Raw genomic sequence first — 24467 nt, 5'->3', positions numbered from 1 at the left:
TGCACAGTGAAGAAGCTCTTCCTCATATCTAGGTGGAACTTCCTGTGCACGTTTCTGCCCGCTGCTCTTGTTCTGTCTCTTGGCACCTCTGAGCAGAGCCTGGTCCACGAACGCGAGCCCAGGTGGCCACAATCCGCTGAGGAGTTAAATCCCACCGCCAGCAGAGTTTAACTTCGTCGCACGCACCGGGCGGGGCCGGGACTCGAACCCTTAACCCTGTGGCCCGCAGGGTCCGCGTTGGCCGGGCGGGGGCGCCGCGGCTCCGGCGGCGCCGCCCGGAAGCGGAAGCGCGGCCGCGGTTCCCGCCGCGGTTGCCGAGCGGCAGCCGCTCCGTCCCGTCCCGCCCGCGACCATGAGCGCGGCCGGACTCGTGTCCGCGCCGCCCGCAGCCCCGCCGGGGCCGCCCGCTCCTGCCATGGCCCCTGCGCCCGACTACTACGAGGAGGAGGAGCTGGAGAGCGCCGAGGAGGAGGACGGCGAGCGGAGCGCCCGGGCCCGCGACTCCGACGAGGGTGTGTGGGGAGGGGGCGGGTTGGTTCCCGGGGACGGAGTGGGACAGGGGGTTGGAATGGGGGCTCTCGTGGGGGTGTGGGATGGAGAGGACCTCTCCGCAGGGTGCTTGGGGAAGGGCAGGGTGCTTAAAGGGTTCGGAGCGGCGAGAACACCCGAAGGAAACAAGGACCTACCTGTCAGGTTGCAGCGGTTCCCCGCGGAAGAGTAGAACAGCGAAGCCACCGGAGAGGTGGAGTTGTGGCTTCCCAGGTGAGGAGGAGGCAGTGGGACACAGGAGAGCGCTGAGCAGGGGCATTGAGTGGGACAGCAGGGTGGAAACAGTGGAGAAATCTAGTATATTGGTTCTATTTCCGCAGTTTGGAGGGGGAAGGAGGCGGCTAAGGGAGGAGAAAGTGTGGACAGAAGCATAGCAGTGCAGGAGGATGTGACAGTAGGAGAACCAGAGAGCGGGGGAGAAAAAGAAATTAAGTAAAACCCAGAATATCCAAGAGTGTAGAGGGCATAAAATAGCAGATAAGGGGGATGTAGGAGAACTCTTGGACAGTGGCTGTTGCTGGCAGCAGAGCTCTCCATCCCCTCTGGTCTGGTTATGTGTGGGATGATGTTAAAGATGCAGAGGGTGACAGGGTCAATGAGGGCTCTCACAACAGTATGGAAGTCCTTTGTGGTGATACAGACACTTAAGTACATTTCTTGCAGTTGAAAAGCTTGTTGGTTTATCTTTGGCGTGTTAAATTTTATCTTAAGTTTAAACTGTTTGTTTGTAGTTTAAGAAAAATCTGAGAAAGGTTTGGTTTAAGGGGCTGGGCCCCCCTTCTATGTGTAGGGAATTAGTTGTGGTTTAGGTTTCTCATCTGTACCCTATAAAGTCCAGGCACACTGACCCCTCTTTGGAAAGGTAATGGATTCTTAGCTACCCACATATTATAAAGAGAAGCCTGAAAAATCTTAGTACTACTTTTCGTAGCAATCCCACAGTGATTTACTTTATTTATAGTTTATACTGTCTATTTATAAAATGCAGCTATCTTTATGGCAGTGCTGGTATTTGTTTGAATGTTGAAGTACTTCTAAGTGAAGTGTAGCTGAGAAGTTCAGATCCCAGCCAGTAACTGCTCTCTTTGGTGAGATCTTTGTGGTCAATCCGAGCAGCACTGAGTTGGTGGAGCTCTAGTAACAAGTTTGTGAAATGTCTTTCAGTCTTTAGACTGTTTGTGTCTCACCTGTGTGAGTGTTAATGTAGAGCCCGTTGTCTTAAATGGGAAGAAATTCCCAGGCTCTCTGAAGTTGAAGTTGTTCAGACTTGATACAAAGCTGCACTGCAAAACTCACAGTTGTAGGAAGCTGAGATGCTTCATTTCAATCCTGAATTAATCTCTCAGGTTGTCTTTGTTAAATTGCCTGAGGTTTGGGGACTTTTTTTGTTTGCCTGTTTCCTTGTTTTTAAATAATTTACTACTTAGTTTGGGTTTTTTAAAAATACTTCTTAAATTTTAACAAGTTGTTTTTTGCCACATTTAGACACTGAGGATGCCAGCGAAACAGACCTGGCAAAGCATGAGGAGGAGGACTTTGTAGAAATGAAAGAACAGTAAGTAACCCATTCAAATTGCAAGTAAGGTGAAGTTCTGTTTATTTGTGGGTTTGGGGGTGTTTATTGCCTAAAACTTGCCAAATTTTGGGCCAAGATGGGGAGTTCAAAGTGCTTACCCCAATGGAATAGCTCATGAGTCCATACACTTGTATTTCTGCTCCCCCCAGTTACTTTCTCTGTTCTATATAAATTCAGGGAATTAAGGGCTGCTGCTGTTTTGGGCAAAGAAATAATTATGAGTTCTGGGAGCAGCTGCAAATGGATCCTGCTGTAGACAGATCCTTTAAATAAAATAAAGGCTCTGCTTTAGATAAGTTAAGGAGAAGTAAGATGCCTGTCCAAATGCCTTAAACAATTGAATTCTAGTCCTGAATCAGAAATGGATTTTTGGAGACTTGCAATAGTTTCCCCATGGTGTTTAGGAGCATTTTGCAGTATTTTGAGTTCTTGCTTACTGGCAGAGACCTGTTTTTATACAAGTCAGGAAGACCTGGCCAGTGTTAAACCACAGATGTGTGGTAAAAGAAAGGCAGGTTTGCAGCAGCGCCAGGAATAGACTTTGGTGGTTTTTTTAATAATGTGAGGAGCTAATACACAGATAATAAAACTTGAAATAGTGGAAGAATGATTCTGCTGTGAAGTTTCTGGTGTTTGTAGATCTAAATGTCATTTTAGATTTTGACATTAAAAAAAAAAATCCTATTTTATCCCAAATTGTAAACCCATTGTAGAACCAAAGAAGTGCCAGAATTTTTAAGACAATGAGAACCTTTCATTTGAATAAAATCCTTTTAGTTTGTAGTTCATTTGTTTCTTGAAGTTTTGAAAAGTTTTTGATTCTGTGTAAACATGTAACTTAAAGAGATGGTGGAATAGACTATGTGTGCTTGGTGTTTAAAGTTTCATGCTGTGTTTGCAGGATGTATCAGGACAAACTGGCATCTCTGAAGAGGCAGTTACAGCAATTGCAGGAAGGTAAGCTTCGAAGAGTAGCTTTGTTTTTTATTTTCAGCACTTTCCAAATGTCATAGAAGGAGGGGGGGTTTGAAAGATGTGAGCAGTATCCTTCACTGCACGTTGGCTCTCAGCTGTGCTGCAGAGTTAAAAATCCAGCCGCTTCCCATCTTTTCTCCATCTTAACTCCACTTGTAGTTAAGCTTCTGTGCTAAAACATTTCTTAAAAGGAGTAATCCCCTTTTCACAAAAGCAGGGAATGTGCTTTGAGTGGTGTATGGCTCCTTGAGGATATTTAATACTTGGGGAAAAAAAATTCAGTGGGAATATACAATTTATTTCCACTAGGTACTCTTCAGGAGTATCAGAAAAGGATGAAAAAGTTGGACCAGCAGTACAAAGAAAGGATACGAAATGCAGGTAAATGGAATTTCTCTCTAAAACACCGCAAATAACTTAAATGTTTGTCTTGTATAACACCTGAAGTAAAAAAGAGGTAATTCTGCCCTTTAAAGAAGAGGAACTTGCTGGAGCAGAGGGATCTTTGGGTATATATTAGGGTTTTTTCAGAGTCCACCAAACATGACAGGCTCTACCTTGATAATTTTTTTCCCTTGATCAGCACTGTTTGCTGACTGATAAACAGTTTTAGTCTTCATTTGTGTGAAACAGCACAAGTAAAAAGATTATTTTATTTTTATCTGCCTAACCCTCAGTCTCCCACTTTGGTTTGTTGTCTTGTGGCTCTTGCTGAAGCTTTTGGGTGCCCTGTCTCCTTCAGTTTGCAGGAGTGGGAAGTTAAGAGCAGGTGCTTTCCCAAAGATCTGTTTTATGCCCTGGAGCAATGAATACAGAGGATTTGCTACTGGAACTGTTGTTCTGCATGACTGTGCCATGGAATGGGCTGCCTGGACTTTGTGTCCTGCTCTGTTTCAAGGAGCAAAGGCCCAAGTTCATTTTTGAAGTGCCCAGTGCTCATCCTTCTGGGTGTTTTTATTGTGTTGCTGTAGAGGAATGGCTTGGGAATCAGATCCATCTGCTTGCCCTCACTCTTGCTTGTTCACTTTTAGGTAGTTCTTACCTTGGATATTGAAGCAGGGCCTTTATAGAAGGCTTTATGTGGAAATAGGAAATGTAGCTGCTCCTCCTTTAGAAAAAGAAGGCAATTCTGTATTTCTGAAAGTGCTTGGGAAGGTAAAGGATTTGCTTGAGGAACTGAACTGGTTTGAACAACTTCTTGATGACAGGAATCTGTCCCCTGAGATGAATTTCACTAATGATTTAGGTTGGAAAGGACCTTCAAAAAGACCTTTCACATGCACTAGAGCTGCATTCTGGCAAGCCTGGGCTGTTTTGGTAAAATTAAGCCTAAGTGCAAACTGGTATTTCTGGCTGGCCACGAGCAGTGCTGTAGCAGCAGAGTTCTTCCACAGGAGGGCAGGTGGTGATCACTTGGAATTTTATGATTAAAAAATCCAGCTGCTTGTACTACGGGAATAAGGGTCTTTTATGCTTGTCCTTGCCATGCTGAGGTTTATTAAAACAACAGTTTAGATTTACCTGTATTTGATTGTCTGCATAATGCTGCTTTCATGCTTTGCAAATAGGAAGTTTGATTTTTATTGCACCATTCTCATATTTGGTGTGTATCTATTGCTGTTTTTTACATTTTTTTAAAATAGTGGAGTAGTACAGTGTTGCTACTACAGCCTTCTCCAAAACATGTTTGAAGCTTGGGATCTTTGCAGAAGTTTTTACTATTTCAGGTATTGCCAAAGCTTAGTATGCTGGTGAAATGTGGTGAGTTGAGGGCTGATCAGGGGCCTTAGTTTGCTTTTGTTGCCGCTATTTTGAGTAAAAATTTTGGTTTGGGCATTACTCCTCCAAGAAATGCAAGAAGGGTCCCATCCTGCTTAATCTCAAGTTGTTAGAGATGACACAAGCATCATCAGCAGAACTATTTCACACCCAGAAATCCACTCACCTCATCCATAGGCCTGACTTGAACTAATCATTGCCATATGTTGGCAATTAACCCTCAGTGCTGCACAGCAATTCTGTTGTTGCCCCAGGCTTAACCAGCCTGAAATCACACATTTGAGCCTCTGACAGCTGCAGAATTATTTGTGAACCAGTCACTGCTGAGATTCATGAAGTTGGCTAAAACTTTGAATATTTAGCTGCATATTTCAAGTTTCTATTATTAGTTGATTAATTAAACTGGAAGCTGGACTGCCTGTTTAGTACTTCTGGGAATAGTAGCTGAACCGAATAGCGTAGAATACTGGAAGCTTTTCAGTGTGGTGACAATCTGTAAAAAACCTCTAGTAACAGTGCATTTTTGTGGAACTTTTTCGTAGTCACTTTATTTTCAACATAAAGCTGTGAAGTCAGAGTAGAGGTTGGATAAGTACATGCATTATTTGGTTCACTTCCTGTCTTGGCTGCAATATTCAATGGCTTAAAATGTTAAGGAAGTAATTTCGTGCAGCTTTGAAGGTAATAAATTAAGTATTTCTTGTGTTTCAGAACTGTTCCTGCAGCTGGAAGTAAGTACTCTTAATTTATCAAAAATATGCATTAATTAGATGGAAGAGGCATAAACCTTGTTTTATCAACTTGTGTTTGGGCTTGTTTTCCCAGAAGGCTTAAAAGAAATTTTCTTCCTCAAGCTGGCTTGTTACATTTGAGATGTAGTAGAGCTTACTGCTGGTATTACCTCAAGTAACTTCTGCGCTTTTGTTAAAGTAGAATTAAATATTTGCTATTGGCCTCTTGTATCTGGCTGTGCCCTGGGCTGGTCTAAAAAGGGTGTTTAAGGTGATAAGTGCTGTTTATAAATCTGCAGAGCTCTCTGCTAGAGACTTGATTTGTTATGCAACATTAAAATGTCTTTTTACAACTAATTCTTTTGCCAATATAATAGCACGGTACTCATATTTAGATGTTTTTCTGTAGATTGTGAATATTGATAATCTTTAGAACTCACACCGGTTTTGAACTGAAAAGCTGACCAATAAAACGTTTGAAAAGCTGTTGCGATATCATTAACTTGAGTGCTTAATTAACCTTCTTGCTCTTTGGGTTTGCGTTAGACAGATCAGGTGGAGAAAAATTATGTGAAGGAAAAGAAAGCAGCAGCAAAGGAGTTTGAAGATAAGAAAATTGAGCTTAAGGAAAATCTGATAGCGGAGTTGGAAGAGAAGAAGAAGATGATTGAGAATGAAAAGCTAACCATGGAATTAACAGGAGGTAAAGAAGATAAGCACCTGTCATTTGTGTTATCCACTCTGCTTCTGCTTAGGAAAAGGTGGCAGTGCTTAGGTAAAGGTGGCAGTGCTGGTTTACACAGACCGCTGGTGGGAAATGCCAAGAGGGGCAGAACACAAATTGAGGGTCTTTTAATGGAGAAAGCAGCTCAAAATTCAGTGACCTGGATTGCTACCAGGTGAATCAAGCAGTGCCAGTGAAGCAGCAGAGTGGATGATGGGCTTGCTTATATGCAGGGAAAGACGCTGCTTTGGTTCCCTGATGTAGCAGTAAAACTATTGAGATATGCCACAGTATTGACCTAACCAGTGATGCCAGCTTGTAAAGCTGTGTCCTGGTCTTCCTGCAGGAGTGAGTGGTCAAGTAGTTGAAGAAAGCCAAACAATAAAGGTTGAAATACGCTGCTTAAAGCCAGAAAAAATAGATTTGTGGGTTACATATGTGTCCAGGCTCTAGAAAATTTATATTAAATGGACAGATTTTTTTGAGACAGTTGGTACCCTTGGTGCCTTGCAGTGCTCTGTGGTAATGGACACAGGGGAGCCATGTCAGGGGTTAATTATTCCTGCAGAGTTCTGTTGCTGTGATAGTGGACCAAAAGTCTGATTTGATGCTCTGAGAGCAGCTCCTGCACTTCATGGACTGATAATGTTGGTTTTGTTGCCGAGGCCTGTCCATGAGTTACACCTTTAATGCATGGTATCTACAGGTTTTTATATAAACTAACAATTTAATGAATACTCAGAAATAAGAATTAAACCATGTTCTGGCATATTAAATGGTACTCTTAGCTTCATACAAACTCTAAGGGCTGATGTGGACTTGAAATCAGCTTGAGTTATGCTGTTTCCCTGGTAACTTTTTATTATTTACGAAGTCTGGTCTCATGGTCATCCTTGTTCACCTTTGAGATGAGGAGAGAAGGAATTTGGTGTATTTTCCACGTGCAGAGCTGCTCAAGGTTTTAGTGTCTAGAGGGAGCCAAAGGGGCTTCACAGGTTGAAGTGCTACCCAGGGTGTGATTCAGGGGTGCTTAGAGATGAGCAAATAAATCTCAGCACATAGAAAGGGAGGTGGAATGATGTGTCTGGCATTTATGATATGGTCTCCTGGCTGCCAGTTCAACATAACTTCATGAACTAAGGAATGAGTTGCGAGATTTTTCAGTAAAGTTGTTCAGTAAAGGTTACCTGTAGACATTCGGGCAAACGAAGTTCAGATAATTACTTGGTGATGAGACTGGTGTTTTAAGTTTTTAACAGACTTTCTTGTTTTTCCTCAGTGCATATGCTGCAGTTTACTTCCTGTCAACTGCTGCTCTGTGTGTTATTAATTAGGCTCATTTCATTAATCATTCTTAGATAATCTGAATTTAAATACTGTTTGTTTGAAATCACTCCAGCAGACTTGTAGCAGTCTTCAATGCAGAAATTTTCTCTAATCTTTTGACAAAGCTGTTTTTCTGCCTTGTAGATGAGAGCGCAATTGATTTGTAGCTGATGTTTTACATGCTATTAATGATCCAAATTGGGTTGGGAAAGAACTCCATGAACTTGGTCTTTTAAATGCTCTGTTCCCAAGCAGATAACATTAGCATGAAAAGAATTTGCCTTGAATCCTTGTAGCATCATTGTGCTGCTTATCTGTACCTGGAGCAGCTGTAACCATGGCATTGCCGCACTGAACAGTGACCTGATGGGAGAGAGAACTTGGATTCACTGTCAGCACTTCCATGCTGGAAGCTATCACAAAAAAAAAAAAAAAAAAAAGGCAATTTGTTGTATGAAAGAGGAAAGATTATATTCCTTGTGCCTTGTGTAGAAAGCTGCTGCTGCTTACTCCTTTCTCTCTGGTCTTATCAGCTCTCCAACTTCATTACTCTACAGATTCAATGGAAGTGAAGCCTATTATGACAAGGAAACTGAGACGGCGACCAAATGATCCAGTTCCTATCCCAGACAAGAGGAGGAAACCTGCCCCTGATATCCTTTCATGGAGTCACTGTTGGATTTGCAGCCACTGTGCTACCCACCCCTCTGTTGTTTTGTACAGCAAGGAAAATGAAATGAAATGTCAGGTTCAGATTTTAACCTGGGAAATACTGAAGCACAATTGTCCTGTATGATGTGTGCTAAAGCAATATAGCAGTTATATAATACAATACATATATAGAAACCAGTGTTTGGAGATCCCTTGGTATCCTAACTTAAACCTTACAGTATCATGAGATAACTTTTTTTTTTGTCAGTGAGAATAGTTTGAATTCTACAGGCAATTTAGTTCACAAAAGAAAAACTTTAAACGAACATTACATATATATATGCTGAGATAATTGATTCCATAGATAGTAAATGGCTTTTTTCATTTCAAGACATGACAAAGCATTTACCAGAAAGATCATATTTGTCATATCAAACTAGTTTTTCAATTTCTGATAAAGGCTTCAGATCTCTAATCCAGAGATGCATAGCAAAAGCAAGGAGTGCTAGATTTGTTCTTTGAATGAGAAAAGATGAAGATTCATCTTGTTTTCATGTATCACAAGAGTCAGAAAAATATGTCTGTGTAATCCTTAGCATCTGCCTTGCTGCATGTCTCAGAATTAAAATGTTCCTTGGCTTCTGGAAATACGTTTTTAGCTCCTCTGTGATGATAGGCACTTTTTCTATTTGTATATTAAATTCACCTGGAGAGGAAGGCAAGGATATTTGCTTTGCAGAGGCTTCTTATTAGATTCTAAACTTGTATGTCTTGGATTAAAAAAAACTTATCTGAGTGACTCTCATTTTCTGAAGGCAATATCAAACCTTGAACTTTTGGAGTTCATGCAGGATGGTCATGAGCATCTCCAGTTTCAATTAACCTCCTTCTGGTTGGAGATTCTGTTCACTCTTTCAGGAAAAAAAAATCATTTATTAGTGCCCCTATCTCATCCAAAGTAAATGAGTTTCATGGTGAACATGACCTGCTAATTGAGCATGATACAGCAGCCACAGTATGAAAGTCTCTGCCTTTGCTCACTGGGAGAGGATTAAAGTCTGTCAGAACCAAAATCCTTGCAATGGAGCCCAACAACTGTTAAGTTTAGTTTAATACTTTGAATACTTTTGGCCAAACACTTGTTTTGAAGAAACTGAATACAGCAGACCTCTAATAAGATTATCATACACTTACTTGTATTTTCTCAGGTTTTGGGTTTGTTTTTAGGTGCATTGTAGTCTCTTATTTATCCCCAGCCACACAAAGTTTTGTTTAACTAGGTTTAAGTGGGATTTAGCTTCATTGTAAAAACCTGAAGTGAGTCTGTTGTTTCAGCTCACAGACTCTTCTCCACAGAAATACAAGATGAAAAACACTGAAAATGCTGGTGCTTGATGCCTCCGTGAAGTCAATGTCAGTGCAGTCAAGGTTTTTCATTGATGGTTGAGTCTGAATAAGTTAAAATTATTTTGCACTCTGCTGCTAAGACAGTGGGGATGGACTTATATTAATTCCTCTGACAAAGAAAAAAAGCTCAAGTAAGACATTTATTAAAATCCTGGAAACCTTTTGGCTTACATTTAGTCAAGTGAAATGTCATTGACCTTTAATTTTTAGCCTTGCTTGTCAAGAGTTTATGGAAACCTTAATTCTGGATACCTCAGCTAAATTATTTGTTGACTGATGAGCAAATAATGGAGGACCTAAGGACGCTGAATAAGGTAGGGATTGTTGTTTTGATGGTATTTCTTTGTTTTAAAGAGAAGGCAAATGCTTTCCCCTGAAGAGAACAGAGATCTCTTTTATGTTCCTTTTTGAGATGTGGGACTATTTCATCCCTGTAGGCTTTCTGAAGTAGCACAATAAAAGATTTAGTGAGATGGTATCTCCTCCTTTTTATTGAGGTTTAATTAACCTAATTAGAATGACTGTCACCTAAAAATGTTACCTTTTGTCTGAACCAAGGGATGAGCTATGTTAAGGAGTTTCTTCCTCATGGCTGAACAGATGTCAGTGTGTTTTTCTGGGAGATCATAGTCCGCCTTTGGTTTAGGCCTTAGTGTGGGGTAGGTTTTTTAATTAATTTTTTTTTCCTCCCTGCTGTCAGAGTATTTCAGCAAGCTGGGTAGGGGGCAGTGTGCGTGTTTATAGTTTTTCTAGTTTGGATTTACATACTGTTTTCTTGCTGAACACTTGAAGGCTTATCTAATTTTTTAGGATATAAGCTGCTCCTTAAGGCATTTCAGGATGGTAGTGGGACACTGGTTTTGTGCCAGCTGTTGAGGTTTCCCTAGTGATTTATCTCCTGTATTTTGTGTACCCAGAGAAATGTTGTATGATGTTCAAAAATAGTGCGTTAGATGGGTTTGATTCGTTTGAGTGGGTTATCTGAATGCTCTGAAGTTCAGGTTTTTGGGCTTTTGTATCATTATATTGATTATCTGCACCTTTGGCAGTTTATAGCACACTGCTCTGGTTATGTGTTATGCCACTGAACAGAGCATTTAAAATAGAAATACTCAGAGCATGGAAAGTAAGATATCCGAAATTAGCACTGCAGCTTCTGTGGCTCCTGTCAGATCTCTAACACTGCTTTACTCTCTTCCCATGTAGCTTAAATCACCCAAGAGACCAGGTGAGTTACAGACGCATTGGAACTTGTTCACAGGGGTGCTGTTCTGAACAGAGAATGGTATTGTAGATGTTTGGCTGTGCATTTTGCCTATGGAATTGCTGTTCTTTGTGGGGTGCTGATGTTGGTCAGGGATGGGAAGGGGGGCATGTGCATCTTTGGTGGCTGAAATGCCTGGGCATGGAACAATCAAGCTGTGAAAAGAGGTTTTCCATTACATTCAGGTGCATCTGGGCACCTTGTCTGCTTGTCAGGTCCATTCAGGGATTGACCACTTCTGGTCAATCTGCCTCCAGCTCTCTAGATGTGCCTGTACACTTTATTTCAAGACAGAGTGGGACTAACTTGCCTCAGTAATTTTAACCATATTTAACTAATTAACTGTGGATTATAACTAAAACAAAATCAAGGACATATTGCCCATCACTTATCCATAAATGTTTTTTCAGATAAATGCTGTATTTCAGTGAATATTTTAACTCAAGGCAGAGGTTGAGTTACTCATCACAATACATAATATTTTCCTGATGGATATTTGAGTTTTTGTTTTCTCTGCTTGTTATTTCTGTACACATGACTTTATTAACTGTAGTTTTGCAGTCAGAGGTGCTGCTGATGGACTCGTGCTGGTCTTTAACCAGAGTGTCTCTTCTGTCTCCAGCCTCCCCCTCCTCTCCCGAGCACCTCCCAGCTACACCAGCAGAGTCTCCAGCACAGCGATTTGAAGCTCGGATAGAAGATGGAAAACTCTACTATGACAAGAGATGGTGAGGCCTGGGGAATTTCTGTTTTCATCAGTCTGAATGTTAAGTAGTGAGGAGGCAGAGGCTGCAGAGAGAAATGGCTTTGATCAAAGAATTGGTGGACAAAATGCTTTTGGGCAGAGATTTGCTGCTCCCTGCACAGGCTCAGCATTGATCCAGTAAAGCAGAGGTGATGATGGAGTGTTTACACTGTGCAGGCTTTCAGAGATAACTGGTGGCTCCAATAAAAGGAGACTTGAATCTTTTCTATGGCCCACTGTGGCAGTCAGGAAGTCAAACCTAATACGAGGTAGGAGAGCCAGCAGCAGCCACAGTGGTATGTAACTGAAGCTGCCCAGCTTGGATACAGACACTCTCCATGATTTGCTGTCAGCACCACTCACATTCCTGAGGTTCAGTTTTCCCAGCATTCCACAAGGTGGCAGAAGAAATCGTCCACCAGCTGCTCAGGATGAAAAATGCTTCTAATAAATCCAAATAACCTTTAAAGATCAAACCCACCTGGGAGAGGCAACTTCAGAATTGCTGATTGGATTTATGTCTGTTGAGGTTTATGGCCATACAGCTGTACAAGCCTCACAAAACACAAGGAAAATATTAAATTCTGCAGAGGAGTCTTAATAGATCTTAAACTTAATCCATGAGATTTGCAAACCTGGATAATCAAGGGGGTAATCTTGAACTCCTTGAGCAGAAAGCAATTTGCGAGTCATCTGCTTATTTGTAGCCTACTTCAGTGTTCTGGTGCCTCAACATAACACATGATGAGGCTGTAATTTTATCACAGAAGTAGGTGTGAAGCTGGTTTTTTACACAGCAATCACCTTGGCCAGTTGGTCAGTTTTTCCTTCTGACTGCAGTTTAATTGAGAGTTCAGTGTACACAGCTCTCATAAAAGCTGCTCCCTGCAGTTCAAACATCCATGAAGCATAAAGCAGATAAGAACTGAACAGGCTACTTATTCCACAGATTCATCAAGTGCTTTTTTTTTTTTTTTTTTTTTTTTTTTGCTTTCATAAAGTTTTTTGTGTATAAAGTGACTATCCCCAGGATATATTTGGATGAATAAACTCTTCAGAATTTTGAAGCATATGGAGTACTTGAAAAGTGTTCATAGTAAAAAAAGAAAGAAAGAAAAAAAAGGCATCTGAAGTAATCTGTCAGTAAAGCTCAAAACTTGCCATTAAATGTAAACCTGGAAGAGCTTCAGTGAGCCCAAATGAATCTCACCAAAGCACCAGCTCTCTCTGAAGGTTATCTAGCTGGGACAGAAAAACCACTTAACAGATACTTTCATCTTGCTGAATTCAGTTGTCATGGGGGTCTTACTGTCAGGAATTCCAGCTGTTGTCTTTCCTGGCTGCCTTGTTCTTATGCTGTTTTAAGACCAGTATTTTACCTTTTTTTTGGTTGTAATAATTCTGCTTAGATTTTTTTGATTGATAGTAATAGTACTTGTGCAAAGTAGCTGGTGTTTTAAAATAATGAAGTAACTCTCGGTAGGGGGAGGGTAATTCTTCCTAAAGTGCATAAAGAGTGCTGCATACACAGAAATCCTAAACCTGACAGCCCAGGAATGACTTTCTCTGTTTCCTGATGCAGCCCTGCATGACAATTACCTGAAAACAGGGAATGTTTAAGGCCAGTAATGAACCCCATGAGGTCTTGCAGAGACATTTCACAGACGTCTCCAAAGTGGAGTGTTTCAGGTGAATGTGGAATTAGACTCAGTATTTTATCCTCAGAGCTCTGTGTTCCCCCAGCAAATCCTAAACCACAGTTCCTGTAAAGCAACCATCTTTTTGCTTTTTAGCTTTGCTGCATACAATAATGCAGAGGGATTTCTTTCAATCTTCTGATGGAGTTGCAGTTGGAAATCTCAGCCTTTCAGCAAAATATTTTATAGCAGGAAATAGAATTAGTTCTGCTTGCCTCAGTGTGTTTTACCTGCTGCAACAGCGAGAGTTGTTTGGCTCTTTGCTTTCTTGAAAGCCGACTTAAACCCCATTGCATTTTTCATCTGAGGTAATTTCCTCAATTCAGTCTCTCTCTGGATACATAAACTTGGCAAAAGGGTGAGACCTGACCAGGTAGCTAATGCACCAGGGTGCTGTGCCTTCAGCTGCCCTGTCTCTGTGAGCGTGGAGCGTGAGACAGCTGAGACAACTCTACAGTGAAACACTGCTGACTTGGTTCTTTGCCTTTTCTGTGCACAATTAACATTAATTTCCTGATGGAGAGTAATTCATGATGTGAAATCCAAGGGCTGAATGAAGCCTCTGACGTGTGTCATCAGCTTTGGTAATCAAAAAATGAAAGTGGGGAAAAAATATTTCATTGGCCGTGTGGGCACAGAATACTTGAGAGCTGTTGTTTGTCCTGGTATCTCCTGCACTCCTGCTGATTGTATCAAGATCCTTGCTTAAGTACTCACAGCATGGCATGGTGGGGCACTGCTGGACTGAGATTTTTGTCTCATCTTAGTGAGGCCTTGGGTTTGTAGTAGTTTATTGAGTATCTTGGTATCATTTAATGACATCTGGACTTGCTAAACTGAGATTTTTTTGGCTCAGATCATTGTTGCTGTTGCACGGCCCTGGAACCCACTGACAGTGTTTCTGTCAAGATGAAGGAGAAAGACACCTGTGCCCAACCATTGTTTTAAAGGTTGCAGGATGTGGGGATTTTTTTATTCCCTCACCACCCTCCCTCCATGGGTAATGAGTGTGTTTGGAAGGCTCAAAGCTGACACTCATTCCAGTTACTGGCAAACACTATGAAAATTCTGAGTGCAGGAGCCAGTAGGAAGAGATTGTGGAATCAACCATTGGAAGACTTCCACATGTACAGTATGGTTATTTTAGCAATAACTGTAAAGATTAAGTAAATCTGTGCATTTTGCAAATGGCAGTCAGGCTGCAGGGGGTTGCACTGGGTAGCTACTGAGGGAATATCTGTGCAGGGGTTCTGCAGCTTGGATTGCCCAGATAAAATCATGATTAGGGGAAAGGTGGAACTACACTTATGCTTTTATAACTGTAAAGTGTTTTGGTGCTTGCTTAAGATGATTTACTTAAAAATCTCCTGTTCCAGTGTAATTAGTTCTGCCTATGGAACAGAATGAGGCAGAATGAACAGAAACTGGGGTTTTGGGGCTGGCACACTGCAGCACTTAGACAAATGTGGGCTGTGAAAGAGGCAAGTCCATGGAATCAAACAATTCAGAGTTACAAATTTCAAAGGCTTTGTTTTATACGCAACACATTAAGAACAATATAGAGCTTAAAATATGATCTAAAATGGGATGAAGTGGATGTGCTTAGTCATGGCTTCCTTATGGCGGGCATTTACAGCTCGTTACAAAGTCAGTTACCATTCTGAGTATTTTCACAAAACATGACAGCATTAGAAATTTGAAGTCTCATTAAATAATGCACAGACTGCACTGATTGAGGGTAATTCACTTTTGCTAGTGGTGGTGCTCTAGTAATTCTGTATTGGGGAATAAGCTGAGTATCTGTGATTTGCTCTGTCATATTTTGTCAGGCATGATAAGGAGTTGCCTTCTGAAATCCATCCTGTGTCTGAAATGGGAAAGGCTGCTTGGATTAAACCTTGAAGCTTGGGTGTGTTGTCAGTCACTGTTCCCCTGGGTTGTGGCTGGGGCTCTGCCTCTCCCCCTTGCAGTTGTGAAATCTGTTTTCAGTGAACTAAGACCCTCCTGCATTTCAAAATACCATTAAATGCAGAGTGTGTGATCAGATCACCCACTATTTTGTAAAGATGGAGAAAGTTGTGTGGAAAGAAAGGCAGACTTCACATTTACTCTGTCCAGCTTTATCAATAATGGTTTTATGCATTTCCTTTTTTCTTTTTCTTTTTTTTTTTTTTTTTCTTCTTTTTGCAGGTACCACAAGAGCCAAGCTATTTACCTGGAGTCTAAAGAGAACACAAAAATCAGCTGTGTGATCAGTTCTGTGGGTGCCAACGAGGTGCTGGGCTGCTTTTATTTGTCAGGAAAGGGGGGAAAGATAGGGGTCCAGTAAGGGCTAAAGATAGGTTCTGTCTGGTGTGTAAAGAAGCTGAACCCAAGATAAAACTGACTTGAGAAATCTCTTTTTGAGATGGGAAGACATGTGCTCTGTTTCTGAAGGATAATCCTACATTTTGCAAGCTCCTGCAGCACTTGGGCAAAAGGGAGCACTTTGTTCTTTGCTTGCAGATTCCAGACACTTCAGGGAAAGAAATAATAGACTTGAGTGCCCTTCTCCTCAATCAGGCAATAAAGGAACTTTAATTTGTTGTGGCAGCTAAGGGAAAACACTTTATTTTCCCCAGACTGAGTTGCATGTGGGATCTGTTTGTGTCACAGCTGTTCCCTTTCAGTGACAGTTGTGGCACTCAGTTGGGTGTTCAGATAAAACCAGTGGTAGTGTGCTCATGGATGCATTAAAATTTGTTTAAAGTTATTACTGTAATGTAGCAAAACTAATGTATCATTCCATCATACTGTGGTAGAATATAAAATTGTACTTGTTTGTTTCCTACAGTTGTTCAAAGTTTGTGGGTTTTTGAATTCTTTTAGCAAGCAAAACATGCCAAATCCTTGGAAATGTTGCCGTTGGGAGATTGATTATCAATGAATGTTGATTTTAATTTCTCTGGAGAAATAATTGAAGTAGAAATCCAGGCGAATACTAAATTTATTTTACATTGAGGGGTCCTGTTAATAAAGTCAATTTATAACTAAAATAATAAGAGTTAAATCAATCTACTGCACCAGACCTGTAGCTAATTATAAAAAAAGAAAAGTTTAGTGTAAATCATAGGCCAGCATAACTTTATAATCCTTTGCAGTAGGAAATACTGGATTTCCCTCCTAAAAGACTCCAGTACTAAGAGCTGGATAATTATTGCTCAATGTATTTATTGAAATATGTTGAAATGCACTAGAAGGATATAATGCAGAGGAAATTGCGCCAACTTGATTTTTAAAATACATGTTTTTAGATCTAAACGCCTTGAAGGTGATTTTAAAAACTCTCTGGAGTGGCTGCCTCGGTGGCAGCACTTTGTCCTCTGGAACACGTGGTATGAATCCTTCCATGCAGGTGTTTAAGAGAGAGGCCCTTTTATCTCCAGACATGATTTCTGTGGTACATTGTGGGAAATGCTTCATGGAACAGAATCAGAATAAGCTTTTCATTTGACTAATAGTTACTTGTCTGGGCAAATCCCAGGATAGATAATTTTATGATCTGTGGATCTAGAGAGACTTACTCTTGATTAGGCAAAGCTCAGTGCCACGGTTCTGTTGTGAACTGTAGCAGGAGGAACCTGCTTTCCTGGTGGTGCTTGAAAGAGTAATTTTTCTTGAGGACTGTTCTGAGCAGGAAGTTAAGGAGGTGAAGTTTAGATACCTTATTTCATTTTCTGCTCAGGTTGCAAATGCCTCCCGTGGGGAGGGAGAAGGGATTAACCTCATTGATCTGTGCCCCCTGAGGTGCTCAGCTCTGCCACTAAGACACAGAGTTAATTTGTCTCTGTATTGCTTTCTGTGAGTTTTCCCTTTTTCTCCCCTACCCTGCCCCATTCTTTTTGCTCTTTCTCTCCTGCAGATCTGGGTGAGGAAAACCAGCGACAGCACCAAGATGAGGATCTACCTGGGCCAGCTGCAGCGGGGCGTGTTCGTGATCCGCCGGCGCTCAGCCGCCTGACTCTGTTCTCCCCAGCCCTTTCCTGGTTTTTAACGGATCACCAAACCTCTGCCAGGGGCTCACAGGCTGCTCACTCCTCCCAGCAGCAGGGAACAGTCCTGACCTCTAACGAGACACTTTGTGGCTGGCCACATAATCCCCAGTAGTCCTTAAACCTTTAGTGATGCCCAAGCACTGCCCTGGACTATTTCTGGATTTTGCATCAAGCTTCCGTACGCTCTCTTTGTATTTTGACTGTTTGAGAAGACTTTGCATCATCCTCCTTTTCATCGTTGTTTCGTGGTGCACAGATGGGACTCGTATGTCAAAAACATCATCATGTTTCTTTTGGGAGTCAGACCCGTGGACGAAGCTTTGCTTGTCAAGGCTTGAGGTTATTCATGCTTTTTGGCCTTGTTTTCCTGCAAGGCTCAGGATTTTGGGCAAAAGATGAATCCTGCCAGGTTTCAGCTGCAGCTGAGAGATGCCTCCAGAATACCTGGTGCATAACATCAGCTTTATTGGGTGGACTGTTGAAAGACTGGAGCGCTTGAGAGTTTTTTAGGATGGTGTGAACAGCTCAGAAACTGCTGAAAATACAGTGATTTTAATGTAGCTCAGAGTCATGCGTGGTTAGTCAGAAGCTTCCATTTCTCTTCACATTAAAAAACCCTTCAATGAACAAGCAGAGTATGTCTGTTTGCTGATACAGATTACCTGGAATAGGTGGATGACTAAATTAAAGGAACAATTACCTGGATTTTGCAGATAGCAAGGCTGTATAAACTCTGTGTATCTATAATCACTCACAGATGTAGAGAGGCAAAAGATCAATTTCCCTTTTTTCGTGGATGCTCAGAATAACAGGTGGGATCCTGCTGACAGGAGATACGGGATCTGTAGTATCCTCCCAAGGAGCCTGGTATAGAGTAGAAAGTGGTGTTGATGTGCTGTTAGCTGGAACCGTCATTCCCTGAAATGCTTTGCAAAGGGCTCCCCATGGAGGTTTTTTTAATTACAGGAGGTAACCCTGGGTTTCTATGCTTGCCCTCCTGCAGCACAAGTGAAAATGCCCAAATAATGACGCTAAGGTACTCCCTAGGTGTTTAAAGATCTGCCTCTGGCATTCCTTTATTATTCCCAGTCATTCACTGATGGCTGGAACCACCAATGCCATGTGTGACTGCCTTGGCAGGAGCCACATGGTGCCCTGGCAGTGCTGTCACATTTCTGCCTTCTGTGCAGAACAACTTTGTGCTCCTTTTGATTACTAGTCAAAAAACTGTAAATTCTGTCTTTCTCAATATCTGTCCCTTTGAGGCATCTTTTGGTTTTGCTTTTGAGCTGCCTTCTTGTTAACATCTGTCAAGCCTTTCTTTGGTATCTGGGTAAATGGAGTAAAGGGAGGGGAGCTGCAATGACTGTGCCCATCTCCTTCCTGCAGTTGGGTGACAGTCACATCCCAAAAACTGACGCCTGTATGTGGGTCTGGAGTGGAGTGTGATGGCTGAGTTCCTGATGTGACTGAGACACCTGACTTGGTTTTTGCTGTGTTTGGAGTTTTGAGTGGATCTAGAGCTCTGGCAAGGAAGGAGAGGGTGTTTCCCACCCCTTGACAATGTGCCATCTCTACTGCAGCTTAGGCAGGCAGAAAGCAGCAGGCTGGATTTTGTCAAGTTTAACAGCTTACTTAATATAACTTAACATTCTCTGCACATGTCACAGGTTTTTGATAAGGTGATGATGTATCAGACAGGATTTGTCACTGAGTCTTTAAATGAACATTGTTCTAATAATAAAAAGTGCTAAGGAAGTAGCAGGATTTATTTCCTGTCTGTATCACTTTATCAATATATGTATTTGTGAGAATAGCTGGGGACTTAGGTTCAGTTTTGGGGGAGATACTTTGCCAACAGCCATCTGCTTCCGTGGTGTTCCCTGTTCTGGGGTAATTTTGGGTGTTAATAAGAAAATAGAAATGTGGAGGGGACGTCAGCGCGTGTTGGACAGGAAGAGGGGCTCCATGAACTGATGGTGAATCAGGGCACTGCTTCCTCATGGAAGTTGGCAAACCCTGGTCTCAAACTCTTTCACACCAATCTTGTGTCTCCAGGAAGGATGTGTGAGGTTTGTACAACCTCCGTCTGTCAGAATTCCTTGCCAGTTTCCCCAGTGCCCTTGGGTCAGCCTTTGAAGAGTTAATTTCTGCTTTTGGCAGCCCTGAGTAGGGGTTATACTGTTGGAAATGGCTCAAACTTAACTGCTACACTGAAGGAATTTTGTTTATAGGCTACTTCATCCTCAGTTTCTTAACGAAATGAAAGTCTGCCTTGCCTTTGTTGATCGCCATAAAGAGTAGATGTGTCTCACTGAGTAAATGAATATTGTATCTTGTATTTTTTTTTATCCTGGCAGGCTGTTCTGTAATGGCCTGAGCCATTTGCAGGGCTGGAAGTGATAAAGTGCAGTGCCTTGCTGTGCACTCAGGGAAGCAAATGCCTTTTTTTTTTTTAAATCCTAAAAGGATGCACAAGTAGTTCTGTGGTGAGGATGAGGCATGTGGAGATCAAGAGTAGAGACATCAGCTGTAGAATTGAAGATTTCCTGCCACAGCTTGGAAAAATAGAGACAAGTTACTCAAGGAGATGGACAAGGTCTTGCTTGAATTCTAGGAGAAAATTGGCTTTTCTGTCTGCTCTTTGCCTGCTTATCATCAGTCTTGAAGGATCCCAGCCCTCTGAACAGAAACAGCTTTGCGGCAGGTATGAAACAATTTAATCCTCATTATGAACAGCATTCAAAGTAAATTTAGGAAATGGCTCTAACTCGTCATTACAGTAATTTTAAAGAAAGGTGAACCTTCTGCCAAAAATAGACTTCTGTTGAGGGTTAAATTGCAGTTGGCTGTTGACTCATATTAAACTTTTTTTTTTTATTGCTTTGAGCAATGGACTGTGATGTTGATACATGTAAAATAAAAAAGACATCCCCCCCAGCCATTAGATGTTCCAATGGAAGGAAGCCAGATCAGGGAGCCAACTTCCAGGAGCTTTTTGACATCATACTCATGGAAAGGTTTCCAAAGAGGCTTTTTCCAAGGACAAATGCTAATACACAAAATTGTCTTTTTTAGTTTATGTGCTCTGCCTGGAATTTTGTAAAGAGACAAAGGGATTTAATGACAGAAACCTTAATTGTTTGCCTTGTTTTTTGTAAATTTCTGGGGAACTTAAAGAAAATAAAGCCTAAAAGAGCAAGAAACAGCTGTGACCCTTGTGAATAACTGACGTTCTTCCTCCTTCAGAAAAAAGAAAAAGCAGCTTTTGGGTTTTTGTTCCACAGAAGCAAACACTGAAATATTCAGAAAATCTGGAATGGGTGTCTAAGGTTTGCTGCTACTATTTTTAGTTTGCCCAGTTCTAAAACTAAGAATTTAATATACAGTGAAATATTTAGAAAACAAAAGAATGCACGTTTCTTTTTTTCTATGATTTATTGAAAACCTGTTGTCAATGAAACTCCAAATTTCATACAGTTAAAGAATTCCACTATTGCAATGTTTTGCTGAATGTGGAAAACACCTTTAATATTTAACATCAGCTCAAACTTTGGGGATGCCAAAATATCTTGTAATACTTAAGTACTTATCACGTTACAGTGGAGTAATTCTGTTTATTTAGATTCCTCCTTTTTATGCAAGAATGCTTTTCTGTAAAATACTGATTTTAATTTTTAAATAGGCACAAAGAACAGCTTGGGTTTATGAGAACCAAAACCCCCATAAAATATTTGGGGTTTTTTTTCTACTCTAATTTGATGCTAATAAATAAGCAGAAGGGGAGAGTGGCTCAAAGAAACCTTGGGACCAACATTTAAATAACATTTAGGTGACAAAAGAAATGCAAAATATTCTCCATGGTGTATATCTAAACAGGATGGGTGTCTCAACTCCCCTCACATAATTAAAATGCTGAACAGCAGCACAGGAAGAGTTACTTAAGCCTTTGGTTCTAAAATAGCAATGCTCTGAGCAAAGCCAGGCATTTGGAGGGCTTTGGAACCGAGAGCTGTAACCCACGGGAAGCAGCTGCTGATTTATTCCATCAATCTCACATTTGAAAGCTATCAGTTCTCTGGATGCCTCAGGTAGCTTTGTCATTTTTCATTTAGTTCTAATTTGCATCCCCATGTTCTGCCCCGAATCTTGTGAGGGGGAAAAAAAGGCAGAATAGTGATGAAATGCACGTTTTTCATTTCACTTTATTAATGCTCCTTATTTTTATTGAGTTCAGGATTCTTTGGAGGGTGGGCGCTGCCTGCAGATCTCTGCAGGTTTAATGGCCAGCCCAGGTCATGAGAGCTAACAAGCTTTAACAAAAATAAATACAAATGCAAGTCCAGGGGAAAAATTGGTGTCTTCAGTCAAGGTTTCTGCTTGATGGTTTAAATCCTATTTGAAATTGGTGACTGAAGGGTTTTAAAGTGAACAGACTGGTGGCACTGGCTGACATGGATTTGGAGGACAGGCTCAGGACACATGTATGGAGCTCCATGACTGCTTCCATCATTAAATGAGGCGGTAAGTCAAGTTTTTTGTTTTGGGCTTTTTCCTTTTTTTTTTTTTTTTTTTTTTTATGGTGTTTGATAAACAATTAATTGGTCTGTCAGACAGTTGAAGGCAGCTGCTTGATCATGTCAAGCTCCTCTTAACACTGAAGAATTACTCATTTTGGAGAAGAAATAGCCTTTTGCCCATGAACTAAAATTTAGTAACACTGCCTAATAGCCACAGGAATATTTTTTTTCTGATGTGATTAGAGAAGAAACATTCCAAACCTCACACATCACAAGGCATCACGTAATGGGGAAGACTCTGAATACTGATGATCCTAAATCGTGTAACACAGTTGCACAAAATGGGTATAAAAACAGGAGGCAAAGATTCTGTTGGAAAGGATTTCTGGGGTAGTAAAAATCTCATCCATTGAGATTGGGAATTGCTGAAACAATTGGTTTAAGACTGTCTGGAAAACTAAGACATGAAGGAGAGTTTGACCCTTTAACCTGGGAGCCAGGGATGCTCAGTGTGTAATGGGATCTCAGCATTAGAGTATTGATTAGGTCTCATTTTGGACCAAGCCTGGAGTTTTGCAGTTCAGGAAAGGGAAATAAAACATGGTAGGATTGTTACTAGCTCTGCCTCAGCCTCTTGGCCTCATTCTCCCCTGAGAGAATTCAAAACTATTGATTTGTTTCCTCCTTCATTGAAATAACAATTTTGGAAAGAGCTTTGAAAGTCTGGGTGAAATACAGAAATGCAGTGTCTGTCCCCTGATGATGGATAAACCCTTGTCTGTTCCAAGGAAGGGACAATTGGTGGCAACCCAGTGAGTGGCTCTGCCCCAGCAGGCCTTTGCTCTTAGAGGATTTTGTCCATCTGAGTAGACACAGGCGCTTGCTTGTCTGCCATTTCCAGGTGCTGTGAAGGGGAGTATTTAGCAGATATTTTGGGGTGCAAAACTGCAGTGTTGGTGCTCTCATACCTGGGCTGCCTGTGTGGTGCGTCTGGGCAAGGGAGGTGGGGCATGGAAGGCAGATTCTGGACTGTCCTTGGAGGGAATCATGGAATCACAGAATGGTTTGGGTTGGAAGGGACCTTAAAGGTCATCTTCCAGCCCCCTGCCATGGCAGGGACACCTTCTACTAGCCCAGGTTGCTCCAAGCCCCATCCAACCTGGCTTTGGACGCTTCCAGGGATGGGGCAGCCACAGCTTCTCTGGGCACCCTGTGCATGGGCCCAGTGAAGAGTCTCTGGAGCAGTGAGCAGGGCTGGACACCTCTCAGTGCTAAGCTGGCTTTCTCAAAGAAGTCTGAAGGCGTCATTTGTTCGGAAATCCCATGAGGGCCAAAGGGAGCATGAAGGATGTGGTGGAATTGTGCCAGCCTCTGCTACCCCAGTGCTGAGGGCCTCGGGGGGAATCTCATCCACGTACCTTGTAACGGATGTGAACAGCCTCAAACACTGGCCGTGGCCTTCCCGAAGCATGCAGGGTCTCTTTATCTTGTCACTTAACCCAAGGTATCAGTAACCCGCACAGCCTCCGAGCAGAGGGGTTCCTCCCTATCCATCCTGCCTGGCAGGTGCTCCATCTCGATTATGCCTCAGCTCTGCTCTACCTGTCATGTTCCTGGGCTGAATGACAGAGCAGGAAGGTGCTGCTGGTGGGAGCATTTCCTGCCTGCCTAATGGGGATATAATTAATGGATGCAGCCAGTCAGCCGAGCAGAGGCACGAGCCCTCTCCTTCAGTCACCCAACCATGCTGTGTTACACACCCTGTTCAGTGGTGGTGTTGCATATTCACTTAAATTCTGAGGCACTGCTACCTTTATTTAATTAATGTATTATAGTGAGCCCTTTCACTGCTTCTGCAGCCTTTTATTGCCAAGTACCTGGTTGAATCAATGTCTCAGATGAAGAAGAATGTGGTGCATAGCCAGGCAGGCTCTGGGTACGTGGTTTGTCACTGGGGATTGCAGGATGTGCCTCTAACCTGGGAGCTGTCCTGGTCCTCGACCCTGCCTGTCACTTGTCTGGCTGCAGTTGTTCCCTCAGTGAGCTGAGTGTGCTGTGAAGGGACTGCCAGGACAATCACAAAAATGTGACTGTTCAAAGTGCTTCTTTAGCTCTCACCCTGCTTCCCCCGAGGTCTCCTTTAGGGAGCAGCTGTGTCCCAAATGCCTGCTGTGAGGGCAGGCGGTGAGGGTGAGTTTTGCTGCCTGGGTGTTTAACCCAGCCATCATCATCATCAGAGCACATGGAAAGCCTCGCTGTTCACCCAAGAATTGGATTTTTACCTTCTGTGTTTTTTGGGATGTGCTACCCGCTCTCACTCCTGGCACAGCTGGACCGGACTCCTGAGAGCTCCTGTGTCCCTTAGAGCTCCAGCCAAATGCTCGAGCCCTTTGGGACGTTGTTACAAAGGAGATGGGCGGCATGGTGTCAGTGCTGCTCCCGCACCATTAACTGGTTTAATGAACCTCTCAAACCGTTTTGGGGCGGAG

The 24467-nt window shown here is 42.1% G+C and overlaps 1 protein-coding gene and 1 long non-coding RNA gene across 7 annotated transcripts in view; both read left to right on the top strand.

The window, feature by feature from the left end:
• The first annotated feature begins 291 nt into the window (after nt 1-291).
• On the top strand, nt 292-20664 carry SUDS3 (SDS3 homolog, SIN3A corepressor complex component). Its single transcript, XM_048323125.1, has 12 exons — nt 292-512; nt 2035-2104; nt 3027-3082; nt 3410-3481; nt 5591-5610; nt 6157-6313; nt 8218-8313; nt 9971-10032; nt 10925-10946; nt 11605-11710; nt 15615-15699; nt 17326-20664. The coding sequence occupies exons 1-12, from the start codon at nt 353-355 to the stop codon at nt 17422-17424; spliced, it is 1005 nt and encodes a 334-aa protein (XP_048179082.1). The 5' UTR covers nt 292-352; the 3' UTR covers nt 17425-20664.
• Nucleotides 20665-21440: 776 nt separating this feature from the next.
• LOC125335449 overlaps nt 21441-24467 on the top strand; it is a 41982-nt gene continuing 38955 nt past the window's right edge. For 4 of the 6 annotated variants that reach the window (XR_007207460.1, XR_007207458.1, XR_007207459.1 and 1 more), the window contains exon 1: nt 21441-21982. This is a non-coding gene — a long non-coding RNA (uncharacterized LOC125335449). The remainder of the gene's footprint in view (nt 21983-24467) is intronic. The other 2 variants (XR_007207461.1, XR_007207462.1) reach the window with 2 other exon arrangements.

The sequence above is a fragment of the Corvus hawaiiensis genome, chromosome 18, assembly GCF_020740725.1.
Source record: "Corvus hawaiiensis isolate bCorHaw1 chromosome 18, bCorHaw1.pri.cur, whole genome shotgun sequence".
In the NCBI taxonomy this organism is placed as follows: Eukaryota; Metazoa; Chordata; class Aves; order Passeriformes; family Corvidae; genus Corvus; species Corvus hawaiiensis.
Note: the sequence above shows the minus strand (reverse complement) of the source record. Positions and strands in the feature narration are given on the sequence as shown.